Here is a 15,598-nt window from a genome sequence, read left to right as displayed (position 1 = left end):
ATACACATGCAAACATCATGAACAATTAGAACGTTTTTTTGTTTGTTTGTTTGTTTTTTTTTTAAATTACATACTTTATGATATTAAGTGTTAACTAGTTATCACAGAGGCTCGCTGAAAAATACGTTCACTTGCTGTGATAGATGGTAATATTCTTCGTGATAACTTTCTCGTTCGATAGTTCACATTTATCTCAGGCCTCTTTTCCAGTGGCAGTGACTTCTCCAGCCACGAGCAAACAATGACGAACCGTAAGTATTCTGTGTCCATTTAATGAGGTAAATCTTCCACTATAGCCGTTGGACGTCGGTCTGTTGTGCATGTCTGTGTAAATATACACATGCTTGTTTTATTTATATGCTTGACTTGTTGGATCACTTTCCGATTTTTGCTCGATATAAAATTAGATGTGCACGTCTTTGCTTTTAGATTCAAGATTTGCAGTTTATTCACCTTTTGTGTTTACAACATCATTAATAAATAAAAGGATGCGGAATAAACTAGGTCACATGTTATATACGCCCGTCTTTAGACGAGATGTATTATGTCCGTCCGTCCGTCTGTTAGCTTTTTCGTGTCCGGCTCATAACTTTAATACTATTAGGCCTAGGATTATCAAACTTTGTCAGCTGATACTTCTTGGGTAGAGGGTGTGTCGCACATTTAAAGTAGGTCGCTCTGACCTTTAATTAAGATGCTATGGCAAAATATGGAAAAATCCTGTCCGGCTCATAACTAGAAAACTATTGGACTTAAAATCATCAAACTTGGCCAATCTATGCATCTTAGGTAGAAGGTGTGTCGCGACCTATTTCAAGGTCACTGTGACCTTTAATTTAAGTGAAATTAAAAAAACTGTCTTTTTACTATTAGATTACACAATCCCAAAAAATGCAAGAGTGTTGCAGTATCCTTATTTAAAAAATGTTAAATCAAGAAAATACTTATTTTTTTCATTATATACTTTACAGCAATCTATAACAAATGTAATGTTAACAGAAAACAATTGTAATCTTAGTGTAGAAGAATTTTTTGAATATTTCAGAAACCTAGGAGTCTGTAAAGATGTTACATATACTGATTTTTGGAATACAGAATATGATATGAATGCTGTATTTGATGAACTAGATGTTAATATAACTGTTGAAGAGGTTGTAGATGTTATAAACTGTTTAAAAAGCAGAAAATCGCCAGGAAAAGATAATTTGATAAATGAGTATTTTAAATACATGTGTGAAGACCTAAGCCCACTTTTAACAAGAATATTTAATGTTATTTTGATACTGGTAATATTCCTCTCACATGGTGTGAAGGTGAAATAGTACCTATCCTTAAAAAGGCAGACCCAGATGTAACAGATAGCTATAGGGGCATTACCCTTATGAGTTGTATGTTAAAAATATTTACAACTATACTTAATAATAGACTGATGAAATGGTCCGAAAGTAATTCTATTTTAACTGATGCACAGTTTGGATTCAGACCAGGGGTTGGTACTATAGACGCAATTTTTGCACTGCAAAGTATAATTGATAAACATCTTTCGAATGGGAAAAAACTCTACTGTTGTTTTGTGGACTTCCGTAAGGCATTCGATAGTATTAATAGAAATTATCTTTTCAAAAAGCTCATAACATTAGGGATCAAGGGGAAAATGTTTAACAGTATATGGTCTCTGTATAAGAATGTTAGGAGTTGTGTGAAATATAAAAACAACTAGAGCAGAGCTCGTTGCAAAGCAACGAGTAGGTCTTCCGTTGGAGCTGCGAACAGGAAGAAGTGACCTTGAGTCAAGGTCATGCCACATTCTAAGGTTATAAGCAATCTTGTAAGGGGTATGAACTTGCAATGTCTCACCAGTAGAAAGACAGTTAAGGAATGTTATTTCTCCGTTGATGACCTTGAACTCGTTCAAATGACCTTGCATCAAACCATGACACACTCTGGTTATAAGAAAACCCCATCTATGTGTAACCGACTCGACAAGTTAACACATGTTCTTTCAGACCATTCATCCAGTCAAAACATTCTTTCCTTAGTGACCCTAAATTTAATCAACATGGCCGTAGGAACCGAGGGGGGCGTGCCCCCCAATAATTTTGCCCATATATAGATTACAATAGTAGACATAGATACTATAGCTTGTGCCACCTCAATAAAAACGTCTGATAACCTTCTTTTTTTTTTTTTGCTTTTCAAGGAATTTTTGGTAGTTGGTGACCTTTTTTTTTTTTTTGCTTGTCAGGAAATTTATGGTAGTAGTGCCCCCTCAACTGTCAACTGAAAATGTATGGCTGTGCCCCCTCCCCCCCCCCCCCAAAAAAAAAAAAAAAAAAAAAAAAACTGAATTTGCTTCCTATGGGCCTGATCAAGGCAATGATACACTCTGTATGATATCAGCGATACCCTTTTGTGTGTTTCGGACTTGACAAGTTCACAGTTTGCATTTATTGCATGATAGTGAGGGAGACATGAAGATTTCTTCGCCCATAAAAAATCATATTCCGCGAGGGCAACATGAAGATTTCTTCGCCCATGAAAAATCATACTCCCCGAAGGCAACGCCAGAGGGAAATATGATTTTTCATTTGCGAAGAAATCTTTATGCTCTATTATGCAATAAATTGTTTATAATACCGAATTAACCAAAATGCAGGAATTACAAAGGAGATCCAATGAATAAAGCAAACATGCATTTGATGAGAACGATATGAAAGAGAAGTAAGTTACAGGTACACCAATAGCCTCGTTTCATTAAAAAAAAATTCCTACGTGACAAGTTTGTGTGATCACACCAGTAACATTCAAACACCATTACATTTTTACACATTTAAATCGACACAATCAATCAACAATAATATGTTGACGGTGCGACCGTTGGGCGAGTGCATTGTTCACTTAATTTTCAAACAGCACGAGACATTTGGAACGTCTAGACTGTGACGTCTCATGACGTATGTTAGCTGTACTTCCATAAACGAATTTTGAAAAGTGCAAACATTTTAACAAAGAATGTTTAATCTACTATCTGTATGCAATTCCATTAATTAGGGTGATTTTTTGGGGTGAATTTTTAGTTGTTGTTACCGCGCGAACAAAGTTAGCAGCGTCGCTATAAACAATCTAACTCCTCACTCGTTTAATTGTGACGTCACAATCGTGAAACACGACGTTTTGTTGCAGGGCAAACATGATGGACACGTGACTTTCTCGGCCAATCAAATTCTATTTTACTAGTGATTTTTCACTTGTAAGCTAGTTTTCACAGAGGTATAATAAACGTTTTTTTAGACCATACATCGAAATAAATTATCATAATTTCTATAGTCGTAATTTATTAGGTTCAACTCACTGCTTTAAAGGATCATTGTAAATGTTTTATGCCCGATTTGGATACTGAACAACGTGTGATTTTTGAAACACTGATGCCCCCATATGGCATCTTATGGCAAAAGTTAAAGTTTCTCAAATGCAAGTCAAACTCCATGGTCAAGATCAAAAGATAAAAAAAATGTTATTACCCAAATAAAGGTCTTGAACAAAGAATATACTGTGAAATATATACTAGTATAGCAGCAACAGTTTAAAAGTTATTGCCAAGGTTAATTTCTTTAAAAGGTCAAACTCCAAGGTCAAGGGATCATAATTGTTTGTACTTGAGGGAAGGTCTTAATTGTTACAAGGAATACACATATGGTTTTAAAAAAGCCTTAGCACCAACTGTTCAAAAGTTAAAACCAAGGTTAAAGTTTTTCAAAAGTAGGACATACTCAAAGGTCAAGGTAAAATGGTCAAAATTAAAGGTATACAATGACAGGCCTTGTCACAAGAAAATTACCCATGTAATATAAAAGCCCTAGTACTAGTCATTCAAAAGTTATTGTCAAGGCTAAAGTTGTTTAAAAGTTGGTCAAACTCCAAGATCAAGGTGAAATGGTCAAACATATTTATACCCAAGGAGGAGACTTATCACAAGGGATACAGATGTGAAGTATAAAAGCCATAGCACCAACTGTTCAAAAGTTTTGGCCAAGGTTATAGTTTGGTAAAATTTTGCGAAAGAGGATCAAACTCCAAGTTCAAGGTCAAGAGGTCAAATATGTTGGTACCTGAAGGAAGTCCTTGTTACTAGGAATACACATAAGAAATATGAAAGCAGTAGTTCCAACCAATCAAATTTTATGGGCATAGTTTTTTGCGGACAAAGAGGCTAACACAGTCTAACAGACAAATAGACAGGTGGACAGGACAAAAATCGTTCCGGATCTTCGATTACAGTAGCATAAAAAAAAATGTCGGCGTCTTTGGGTTTTCGCATTGGCCTTAAATCTGAAAATCCAAAGGATTACAAGGTGCATTACGATACGCTTTCACATCATGTTCTATAACCCAGAGCATATTGTCTGCAAAGATAAATATTTAATTCAGTATTTAATTAGCTATGCATAATTATCTATGTTGTTTTAAAAAGAAAATATAAAAAAAATATTTGTTTTATATTTTTCGATGTAGAGATATGCAGAAAATGTTTTCCTATTTTAAGTCCTATCGCAATACATATTTAAAAGAAAGTGTGTGTTGGAGGGGGGGGGGGTCATTACATTTTTGCTGGGATTCGCCTATGTATGACCGTAGAGAAACAAAGAGTGGGGAGGGTGCAAGCAGCAACTAAATCAAAATTTACATATTAAAACTACAGCAAAAGACTATTTTCAGAAGGTCTGCCTCCCCTCCCCCCCCCCCCCCCCCGGTACAATCCGTACAACGGACCTGTGAAAAAAATACTGATCCTACATTCAGAGTCCCAGGGCACCAGGAAAGAGTGGCAAAAAGAGAATATCGGTTGATTTCAGTCTATAAGTCGAATCAAAATATCTTTTCCTCAAGAGTCTTCTTTCTTTGAGTTCATCCCAATGATCGTGTGATTTATTTCATCTATTTTACGTTCTGTACTGGACTTGGAAAATGAGGACATCTTTAGGTTCCTGAGCTGGCCTTGAAGCCCGCAGAACAGATTTTCTGCTTTATGATAAATTCAAGTGATATGTAATCCGGTATTAATTTTGTGTTGCTTTTTTTAATGTTAATTTCATCAAGAAATATGAAAAATTAATGTTTTAACTATACATAGTGAGGCATTTTTTGTGTGGAACGATTATCAAATGGGGTTTTCACGATTTTTTCATATGGTACACATGATGAGTAAGTGCAATAAATATAATTTGTGGAAAAAATGTCCAACAAGCCCCGGGGTTGAATATCGGGGGGGGGGGGGGGTCTATCCACAAGTACCTTTTGTCAAGCCCGTAGAAAGCAATTTCAGTTTTTTTGGAGGGAGGGGGGCAAATAGAAATTTCCACAGGTACTTGTACTCGATTTTTTCCTATGGTACACATGATGAATAAGTGAAATAAATATAATTTGTGGAAAAAAATGTCCAAGAAACATCGGGGTTGAATTTGGGGGGGGGGGGGGGGGGATCCTGTCCACAAGTACCTGTGGAAATTTCTTGATACGTAAACAGAATTTAAAAGCATGTATAAGACATCAATTGAAGGGGAGAGGGCACGGCCGTAATTAAAAGTTATATAGAGACTAGGAAGGAATGAATTGTCATTAAATTTTGGTTAAGAACTATTACCTAAACTCTTCACTTTCACATTTTCAATTACAGATTCTTGTTTTTAAAAAGCTACACATGTACATTGATATGTATCTATTAGATGCATAAATTATGTTATTAATCATCTTATCTTAAAGGAAAAGTAAAAATCTCAATCAAACTTGTTCCGCATATTATGCTCTCTGATTCATTACTCAGCAGATGCTTCATATACATAGACTGCAGACTGCAGGTGTGATAAATTCACAGCATGCAGCTCCAGCCTTAATTCCAACTTTGTTCCAAAATATTATTATTCAACGCGAAAAATTAGAATTAGCCGATAGAATATTTTGAATCACTTTGGAAATGCTGCCGTAACACCAGACTGAGTTCACAATATCGAGTGATTTTGATTGACAGGTGTAGCGCCGTTGTGCATGGATTTCGTGTAACTGCAGATTGTGGTTGAAAATAATAAACAAACAGATCTAAAGAAAAGATATTGTATACTGTACATATATTTGTTAAGAACCAGTTCATTCATGAAACGAATTTAGTCGTATTATGTGGGCCCATGTTAGATCATTTAGGGTATTCCGAATCACCCCGCATATCGCGACTCTCGGTAATTTACCTTACCGCTGTACCTCGCACGACACATGCACAGGTGTGACAACCAAACAGTCATTATTAGTAAGGTCTATACTTATTGCATACAACAAATAAAGAGGTAAACATAATGCGTTAACTAAAAGAATTAATTATTTTAATTCATTAACTTCCTACCCTTTTCGAAGAAAATGCCCGTGTAGAAACGTTGCATGGTATTTCTCATCGATGTCGTGGCGTTGTTGGTGGATGAAACATGGCATATAAGGTATCGATAGAACGGCAATTTTATTAGCTTTTGTGAGTATTATTTGTTTTTTTATAACACCTCAAAAATATACTAGTTATGGCCGCATTTGTAGCCCCCTATAGTTTCGAACCACGTGTGTACATGCCCCTAGCCAAATAAATTGCACACGCTACATGTATACTTCTTATATGTCAGATTATTATTTTTTTTATAACATTGTTTTTCTTAAATGCAAGGGGTATGAAAGTAATGATTTGACAAAGCAAGAGCTATAATAAGACTATCCCGGGTCCCGGTATACACTTGATCAGTGTTGATCAATGTTCATATGTACGAGTACACGTATGCAGTGATATACGTCATTCTTGATAATCATGAAATCTAAACATGAGTTGGTTTAATTCCTTTTCACAATTTTTTTTATCATCATTATATCATTATTTGGTAGCCTACTCGTAGAATTATGACAGTTCAATGTTAATTATTTGCATTAAAAAAATCACATAGGTAAAAAAAAAAATTACATAATTATCATGATTATATTTACAGGACAACAATTTACAATCAGGTAATTTCAGGTAAATATTCTGTTGGTATTTGCTTTTCTGCATGATCCGCCTCTGAGAACGCTGTTTTATAGTGTTGTCTACAGAAGGGGGGGGGGGGGGCTTTAATAACTTAATAAAAAAACCAACAACATTCAACAAGAAAATAATTCTTTTTATTTTTTGATACTTTTGGTAAACAATACCAACTAATTCATTAATTATAATGTTGTTATCTGACTGTTTTTAGCCATTTACCTGGTGATTCGAAATACCCGGAAGTGACCTGCAATACACTAAAAAGGTGATGTAAATATAACCCCTGTCAAGGCCGCTGTATCGTAGATAGACTCGCCGTGTAATGTAGATTTGATTTTTCATTGAATTGGGTTTCCTTTAATACCAACCAACCATTTATAAACTTGTTAATAAAATCGTTTACCGTCAAAATGTAAAAAGTGATTCGGAATACTCTAAATGTACTCGTTATAAAAACAACTCATTATCAACTCAGTGGACCGATAATTTACTTCAAAATAAGCTATAGATCAATAAAATTGATTTCAGATTAACCAATATTTTGTTGCAAAGATAATGTAAAACAGAGACCGGGGATTTTGTATTTCTCTGTATTTTAAACACTTGCATGTATGTATGTATGTATGTATCCGTAAAACTTTTCGATTTTCCCGAGAATTCATCCTCACATTGTCAATTAAGGTTCCGAAATCACATGTGAGGATGCCGAGAATTGAAAAAGTCACCTCCACTTACAATTATCATGCATGTGTACATGCAGTTTAAAACACGAGACAGAAAAATAAATTTTGCAAACTTAATGGTTAAGTCGGCAATTAAAATGCGTAAAACTTGAAATGAATAAATGCACGGGCGGTAAGGATTGATAAAAATAAGCGTGAGATAGAGTAAAATAAAATAATATGTAAGATTCGAAATGATTTCAAACCCAATTTTCCATTAATCGCTATGAGTACACAATGTATTTTAATACCGATATGACCCCGGCTCTCTGCGGCCACGTGTGCACGAAGACTGGGTTACAAAGCGACAGAGCAGAATGTAAACTGTGCTGTAAGAAGGCGTGAATTATTGTATGTTTAAAAGTATTATTTGATGTATATACATGTAGTTTAATATTTAATGAAAAATTAAATGAAGAAACAATTAAGAGACTGATAGTAAAAATTATACTTTACACAAGTATTAATACTTAATACTTCCATCACTAATTGCAATTATTTGCCTTAGCACCTTTTCAATTACAATTGAAATAGAATACAATTACACGGGACAGAGAAATAAATTGTTTGTTTATTTTTTTAAATCGTATTTCTATGTCGACAGTGAACAGGCCGGTAAAAGCGATTAAAATTCGAAATGATTTTATGCACTAGTGTTTGAAATTAAGACTAAATCAAAGATGCAATTACACGGGACAGAGAAATAATTTTTTTTTTTTTTTTTTTTTTTTTTTTTTTTTTTTAATCGTATTGCTGTGTCGACAGTGAACAGGCCGGTAAAAGCGATTAAAATTCGAAATGATTTTATGCACTAGTGTTTGAAATTAAGATTAAATCAAAGATGAGATTAAGTTATCTTAAAGATTCAATATAAATTTAAAAAACACAATGTTTCATTAGTTGTTGTTTCTACACGATGGATTTAAAACGTGATCACAGTCTTCACAGATATTTGTTTTGTTTACATGGTTTATGACCGCAGGTGGCTGGTCGATGGTGACCTCGGCAACGTGGGATCGCGGGTTGTGTTACATAACTAAAAACATTTAGGTGAACATGGAGAAATGCGTACTGTTAATGATCATTAATTATTCGATGCTTAAAGTCTAATATTACTTATATAGTTATATAGATACATTTAATTCCTTCCTTTATTTGAAGACGTGTTCCCTTTAAATCTAAATTAGAAAAGAAAAGAAAGTTGTAAAGAATAATTTATGAGTGAACCACAGAACACGTTTAAAACCTTATTTAGAAGAAAATTAGCATTAAATACAGTAGGGTATATAATTTATTGCAAGTTTGTTAAAGTTATACACATGAAGAGTTCCGATTTACTTGCCGAATGAAAACGCTTACCTGTTTACGGGACCTGCTTTTTACCTACATATTACGACATATTACGCAATACTCGAACAAAACAACATTTGTATGAGATCAATAAGGTGTTAAAGAACAACTTTAATTCCGAAAGCCATATCGAAATATTTACCGTTTTTGAGTTATAAAGCGAAAACTTTCAAGGGCTCTAGATCCCTAATTTTAGGGGCCAGCCCCTTTTAAATGATATCAAATGAAAGCTCTTGCTATTATGCACAACTTTTATTCTACATGTTTTAACAAAATATTTTTAGTTTTAAAGATATAAAGGAAAATATGTCAAAATTTTTGCTCTTTTCCGCGTTCTAACTTTTGACCCCTCTCTAGCGCCATTTTTAATGCAAAAATCAAAAAACAAAAACCGATGTGCACAACTTCAATGCTTCTTCTTTTCAATTTCAAAGGGTTTTGTGCTCCAATTATTACAGTCTCAGAGCCTTTGTCTGGAAACCAGAGGCATAAAAATTTCAATCAAAGGGGAATAACTCGTGAACAGAAGGTAATTTCCGAATTGTATTACAGTATTCTGAGAGTGTTTTGCAAAGTTTAAAAGCTCTGAAAATTTGAACAAAATCCGTTCAGAAATGAGGAAGATATGAAGCTTCAAAGTTGGCGTCTAGGAAAAAAAAAAAAAAGAACTAGAGCCGAGCTCGTTGCAGAGCAACGAATAGGTCTTCCGTTGGAGCAGTGACCTTGAGTCAAGGTCATGCCATATTCTAAGATGATAAATAATCTTTTAAGGGACTATCAACTTGCAATGCTTCGCCAGTAGAAAGACAATAAAATAATGTACACTTTCTATTTCGTGACCTTGAACTTGTCCAGATGACCTTGCGTCAAGCCATGACACACTCTGGTTATGACGCAAACCTATCTGTGTTACCGACTTGACAAGTTAACACATGTTCTTTCAGACCACACATCCAGTAAAAGCATCTTGTTCTTGGTGACGTTGAACTTGAGTCAAGGCCATGACACAGTCTGTATGATACCAACAATACCCATTCTGAGTGTTTCCAACTTGACAAGTTTACACATGTTTTTTTCATTTCGTTTCCATATAGTTGTAATTTATTACTTTTAACTCGCTGGCTTCAAATTTTATTGTATATATGTTTTATGTCCAATTTCGATATTGAAAAACGTCGGCATCTTTGAGTACGTGTACAAGGTGCATTACGTTACCCTATCACATCATGTTTTATAACGCAGACCATACATGTATATATAGTCAGCATTATAAAAAAAGGTTAAAAAAAAAAAACATTTTATTCATCAAAAATCTCTGCTTAATTATCTTTGCCGATTTCTTACAGAACTAGAGTGTTCCCAGGAGTGCATGTGTCCCTGCTTTTAGCTTCATTAAAGATGTAACTAAGTCTAAAAGTTATCAGCTATTTATTTGCTAAGGCATTGAATATAGTTCATGCCAAAAAAAACAAAACAAAACAATCCAGGGATAGTAAGACTGCAATAGAATCTAACAATCAAATAGAAATGCAAATCCTTAACCCCTGAAAGCTAAAATGGATATTAATGAAATTTGAATAAATTTATTATAAATAATTATATATAAATTATTTAAGTACGTGATTTCAACAATCCTTCGAAAGAGGCTTCAGTCTTTCATATCAGCAATTGTCAGTCTACACCATCCATTTTGGAATACCGATCCCGTTGTATTTTCATGGTACTTAAATTTCAGTTTTTGTGGTTTCTTTATTTCATATTGTGTCAAAATACATTGTCATGAGATCATAAACATGTATAACCAGTGTGCGAAATTAACGGTAGACCGATAGACAAAATCTATAGAAAATGCGCCCGGTCTATAGCAAGGTGAATATCTCAAGACCAATTTGTCTATAGAGTAAAATTGGCCGTTTTAAACAATACAACTTTTCAGCCAAGGAAAAACTTATGCTTCAATGCTCTATTGTTCATAAATTTCCTTCATCTAATCCATTTTGCAGCACTACATGTTTTATTTATTCCTAAAACGATTGTAATTTTGTTGTAGTCCGAATTTCCTCAATTCCTCTGTTTATTGTAGATACGTCTAAATATCCCATAAAATTATTTCCTGACTCAGTAAACCAAAGAATGGGTATTGGTTTGATTTATATCACATAAAAAATATAATTAAAATACATTTTAATTTTTCACATGAAAAAAAAAAATCAATGTTCACTCTTAGTCTATAATCTATAGGTATATATGCACCTTTGCAAAAGGGGATAGAAAGATAATTAAATTCAGTGATATTTATGCATGACTATTGATTAACTAGTACATAAAATATCTCAAGAGATCTATATGGTCTCATGCAAAGGACCGGTCTCCACGTCCCGCAGAGGGAGTCGAACCCACGATGTAAAGATTAACTCCTTACTCCGCGACTCTAGAGCAAACACTCAAACCACTGCGCCACGCGGGCGACGTGGTGGTATTCGAAACCACAACTACGAATCGTAGGGGTAGAAACATTTTGATAAATGTATTATCATTATGAAAATCATGTTCTGACTTAAGGTCAGACGATACGTTCCTCAAATATCTGTTCTGTATATCATCGTATTTTGTGGTAAATATTCAAAATTTTAATTACCTTCTGATTTCTAAACTAGTTTCTAATTGTCTTTAAAAAATTGAAACACTAAAAAATGTGTTATTGGCTAATTAAGTTTTTTTCCAAAAGGATTTTATAGGAAAAACATCCTCTGGTATCTTGCACAAATGCCTGGTAAGGTACCTCAATTTTTTGCGAGTAAACATGTTAAAGTAGCAATGCTTCAATGACAAAATCTTAGAAAAAATTATATGTTATTGAGGAACGTATCGTCTGTCCTTAAGCCTGTAGAACGCAATTTCATTTTCTTCTGGGACGGGGCACAAACAATCAAATTTTTTTGATATCTAAGCAAAAAAAAAATAATAATAATAAAAATAAAAACATAATTGCGGGGGTGGGGGGGGGGGGCACGACCATATAGCTTTAAGCTATATAGTGACTAAGAAGGAATAACTCGTCATTTGTCAAAGTCTTTTACCTAAACTCTTCACTTTTAATTGTCAATGACAGATTCTTGTTACAAAGTGAAAAGTATACATTTATATGTAGTACAGCTATCCATCTCATATGCATAATCTATTTAATGAATCGTTTTATCCTAAAGGGAAAGTGAAATCTCAATCAAAATTTGTCACAAATACTGGACTCTCTGATTAATTATAATATACATGTAAGAACGGATCGTCAATTAGGACTGCAGGTTTGATAAATTCACAGCATGCATCTTCAGCCTTAATTAAAACGTTGTTTCGAAATATTACACTGTATCTATAAAAGCGTAAAATTAGAATTGACCCAAAGAATATTTTACACCACAGGGGAAATGCTTCCGTGGCACCAGAAGTTTACAATTTTGATTGACAGGTGTAGCGCCGTGCATGGATTTCATGTAACTATGTAAAAATAAGAAATGAAGGGATCGAAAGAAAAAAGTTATTGTGATTGACATTGTAATTAAAACAGAGACAATTAACAGTAGTTTGGCTGTGCTGGCCTTTCTGACATTTGAAGTAAAGTTTAAGAATAACTTATCATTGAAATGAAGTTGTAAAAGTGTATTATCAATTATTTTCATTTTCATCATTAGATGTGCTAATAAGTTTGTTAAATTCAAGTCCATGTATATGTACTCCTTGTACATTTTTTTTTTTGAACCGCGCTTGCAAGTGTAATTAAATTATAAAAAGTTAACATACTTCTTAAATGCATGGCATTTACGTTACACAGTTCCGGACATTAGAAATAATTAATCTTATAGTGTTGGCGATATTTTATCGTATGCTAAAAAATATGTATTACATAAAACATGTATTTTAAAAAATTCAGCACAATATAGCCTTTCAGATACTTATACATACAAAATCAGATTACATATAATATGAAATATTCTATTGAATATTATGATCTCTTCTCTGTAAACAGGTGTGTTTTGAAGAGGACATTGAAGGCGAAAAGGGGCTCGAATAGCCGCCAGTTTTTTTTTTCTTCGGAAAGCTGTACAGTTATCTTGGACGACATATCGCGTACAAGTACAGTATACAAAACAGCAGTGAAAATAAAAATAATGAACTCAAAGTTTAATTCTCTTCTCTCAATTATTTTGTGAAACATAATTACCAACAAAGATATAAGTTTTTACCAGAGTGTATACAAAGCGACTTTTCAAGCGGTACATGAAAGCGTTTGACGCGTGACCAGGTACGTGTAATTGCTTTCAAAACATGCAAACTCAGACTACAGTATCAGGTAGCGCAGGTTGCTGGCCTGTCAATCAAATCAGCAGCTATTGTTTTATTTTTGTATGATTGTCGGGCGGTATGTTATCGATCTTACGCTAGGTAGATTTTGTGGGCGTTAATGGAAAATTGGGTGTTTAATAAAAAGCACATGTACTTGTCATATGCTGGAGTTACAAAACTATAGTCGACAGAGTTTTTCACATAGCATGTTAAAAGTTGGTGTAATCATAAAGATAGCCATTTTAAAAAGAAAATAATGTAAAAGTGTTTAGCAATGCGTCTTATTGTTTTCAAAATATATCTCTTTTGAATTCTTTGTCTACAAACCTTGTGTGTCAAGTTAGAATTATCTGCAGAATTAACCACACGCAATGAATCTCCGAAATTAAACACATAATAACACATAATTGAGAAATAAATCGTTTATTAAATACATGTATGCAGTTTAAAGATTAGGATTCATGAAATCGGGGACCTTTATACGTCCTTAATAAAATATTTTGGATTTAAATTAAATCAAATTAAGATAAGAATAAATGACTTAATTGAATGATCCGGTATGATTTAAAAAATAATTTTCCGTAAATCATTGTGTCAGCAAAATGAATATAGAACGACAATGTTTTGTGTATGAGCATTAATAGCTGCTTCCTCGGCTACATAATTAGGTTACATAAACAAACACAAAACCCGGGTATATGTGAAACGCAGTTAAATGCAGTTAAAGACTGATTTATTTTTTGCTAACTTTTTTTTTTAAAAATTTAATATAGTGTATGTTTCAACATTAAACGACGAAAAGATGTTTTGTTTACGAACGCAGGTCGCTGGTTCACACGCAATGGATCTCCTGTAATTTCGGCCACAATAATTTAATAAGTATATCACCAACATGACCAACATAGATAAGATGAAATAATTTGAAAGATCCGATTTGACTAAAAAAAAAAAACAATTATCCGTACATAGTTGAGTTTGCAAAATAGATTTAGAACAGCAATGCCTGTTTAGTGTATGGCCACTGATCACTGGATCTAGGTCATGCGTGATCGGGGGATGGCCGGTTACGTAATTATAAACAAAAACAAACCCCGAGACGTATTGAAAATGTGTGACTCAATAATTTGGAATGAAACCACAGAACACGTAAAAACTTATTTTAAAGTAGTATTAGTATTTATTATGGATAGATTTATCATTTATAGCAAGTTTATTTCAGTTATGCGCATAAAGATTTCACCTTCACTTGTCTAATGAAACTAGTTACCTGTATATGGGTCAAGCTTCTAGCTCATTTATTAAAAAAGACTCGAACAAAATAACAAGTTCATGAGATCAATAATATGTTAAAGAACAACTTTTTTAGCGACAGCTATATCGAAATATTTACCGTTTTTGAGTTATAAAACGAAAACTTTCAAGGACCCTAGATCCCTAATTTAAGGGACCAGCCCCTTTTTGGAGGTGCCAAATGAAAGACCTTAAAATTGTGCTCAACTTTTATTCAACATGTCTTAACAAAATATTTTTAGTTTAAAAGATACATAGGAAAATATGTGTAAATTTTCGCGCTTTTAGGCGTTCTAATTTTTTACCCCTATCTAGCGCCATTTTGAACACAGAAATCAAAAAACAAAAATAGATGTGCACAACTTCAATGCTTCTATTATTTAAATTCGGTAGAATTTCTACTCCAGCTTTTGTAGTCTCGGAGCCTTTATCCGGAAATGAAGAGTCCTAAATTTTCATTTAAAGGGAGATAACTCAAAAGCGGAAGTAGATTTTTGACATGTTTGACAGCATTCTGATAGAGTTTTGTAACGTCTATAAACCCTGCAAATTTGAGCAAAATCCGTTGAGAAATGAGCGAGATATGAGGCCTCAAAGTTGGCGTCTAGAAAGGAGAAGAAAAAAAAAAAGAATAATAATCTTAACCATCAGAATCAGTAGAAGGTCTTCCGTTGTGACGGAAGACCTTAATAATAAGAATAATCTTAACCATCAGAATCAGTAGAAGGTCTTCCGTTGGAAACGGAAGACCTTAATTTTAGTGACTTTTTAAAAGTAGAACAAGGAGTCATTCAGGGAGAAGCACTGTCTCCTCTACTTTTCTCTTTATATTTAAATGATTTTGAGA

The 15,598-nt window shown here is 33.7% G+C and overlaps 1 protein-coding gene across 1 annotated transcript in view; it reads left to right on the top strand.

Annotated features, from left to right (window-relative positions):
• The first annotated feature begins 207 nt into the window (after positions 1–207).
• The window catches only part of LOC133193690 (omega-amidase NIT2-like), a 30,324-nt gene continuing 14,933 nt past the window's right edge, over positions 208–15,598 (top strand). Inside the window, exon 1 of the mRNA XM_061329644.1 lies at positions 208–251. Within this exon, the coding sequence (XP_061185628.1) occupies positions 242–251 (10 nt within the window). The 5' untranslated portion in view covers positions 208–241. The remainder of the gene's footprint in view (positions 252–15,598) is intronic.

Source organism: Saccostrea echinata, unplaced genomic scaffold (genome assembly GCF_033153115.1).
Source record: "Saccostrea echinata isolate AGI-Se365-2 ecotype Australia unplaced genomic scaffold, CSIRO_AGI_Sech_v1 ptg000028l, whole genome shotgun sequence".
NCBI lineage: Eukaryota > Metazoa > Mollusca > Bivalvia > Ostreida > Ostreidae > Saccostrea > Saccostrea echinata.
This window is presented reverse-complemented; position numbering and strand designations above follow the sequence as displayed.